General features: G+C 49.9%; 2 protein-coding genes across 2 annotated transcripts; both read left to right on the forward strand.

Annotated features, from left to right (window-relative positions):
- Window positions 1–4: 4 nt before the first annotated feature.
- LOC104627379 (toll-like receptor 2 type-2) lies at window positions 5–205 on the forward strand (the record flags this gene model as incomplete). Its single annotated transcript, XM_010295574.1, has 1 exon — window positions 5–205. A coding segment is annotated over one exon (201 nt), but the record flags the coding sequence as incomplete, so codon positions are not given.
- A 14-nt stretch (window positions 206–219) lies between these two features.
- LOC104627380 (toll-like receptor 2 type-1) lies at window positions 220–688 on the forward strand (the record flags this gene model as incomplete). Its single annotated transcript, XM_010295575.1, is given in 2 exon segments — window positions 220–231; window positions 233–688. Coding segments are annotated over 2 exon segments (468 nt in total), but the record flags the coding sequence as incomplete, so codon positions are not given.
- Window positions 689–693: the final 5 nt, after the last annotated feature.

A 693-nucleotide genomic window follows, 5' to 3' on the forward strand; every position in this document is an offset into this window, starting at 1 on the left:
TACACACGCCTGGCGAGTGTGGACCATCTACATGGTCTTAGCTGCAAACCTCTCCGAAGAGCAAGTGCTGAAGCAGGCTTGTCCTTCATGTGATGCCACTCAGCTTTGCAACTGCTCTTCCATGGGCTTGGACTTCATTCCCCCCGGGCTGACGGACAAAATCACAATGTTAAACCTGGCCCACAACAGGATAAAGCACATCCGATCCCAGGATCTGCAGCAGGCTGTGAACCTGAGAGCCCTGCTGCTGCAGTCCAACGAAATCAGCTCAATAGACGAGGACTCGTTTTGCTCCCTTGGGAAACTGGAGCTCTTGGACTTATCAAATAACAGCTTGGCTCACTTGTCCCCTGCGTGGTTTGGGCACCTTTTTTCCCTCCAGCACCTCCACCTTCAAGGGAACTCCTACAGAGACCTGGGGGAAGGCTCCCCCTTTTCTAACCTGAGGAACCTGAGCTCTCTCCACCTGGGCAACCCGTGGTTCTCCACGATAAGGCACGGGAACTTTGAGGGCATTGATGTTCTCGACAAGCTGTGGATTGATGGTGGCAATCTCAGTCGGTATGAGCTGGGAAGTTTGAAATCAATTAAGAAGATAAATCACATGATCATAAACCTAAGTAATACTAATATATTCTCAGCAATTGTCAGGGACCTTCTGTACTCCGTCACTTGGTTAGAAGTGAGAGAAAT

This window comes from Phaethon lepturus, unplaced genomic scaffold (assembly GCF_000687285.1).
Source record: "Phaethon lepturus isolate BGI_N335 unplaced genomic scaffold, ASM68728v1 C13375460, whole genome shotgun sequence".
Taxonomy (NCBI): domain Eukaryota; kingdom Metazoa; phylum Chordata; class Aves; order Phaethontiformes; family Phaethontidae; genus Phaethon; species Phaethon lepturus.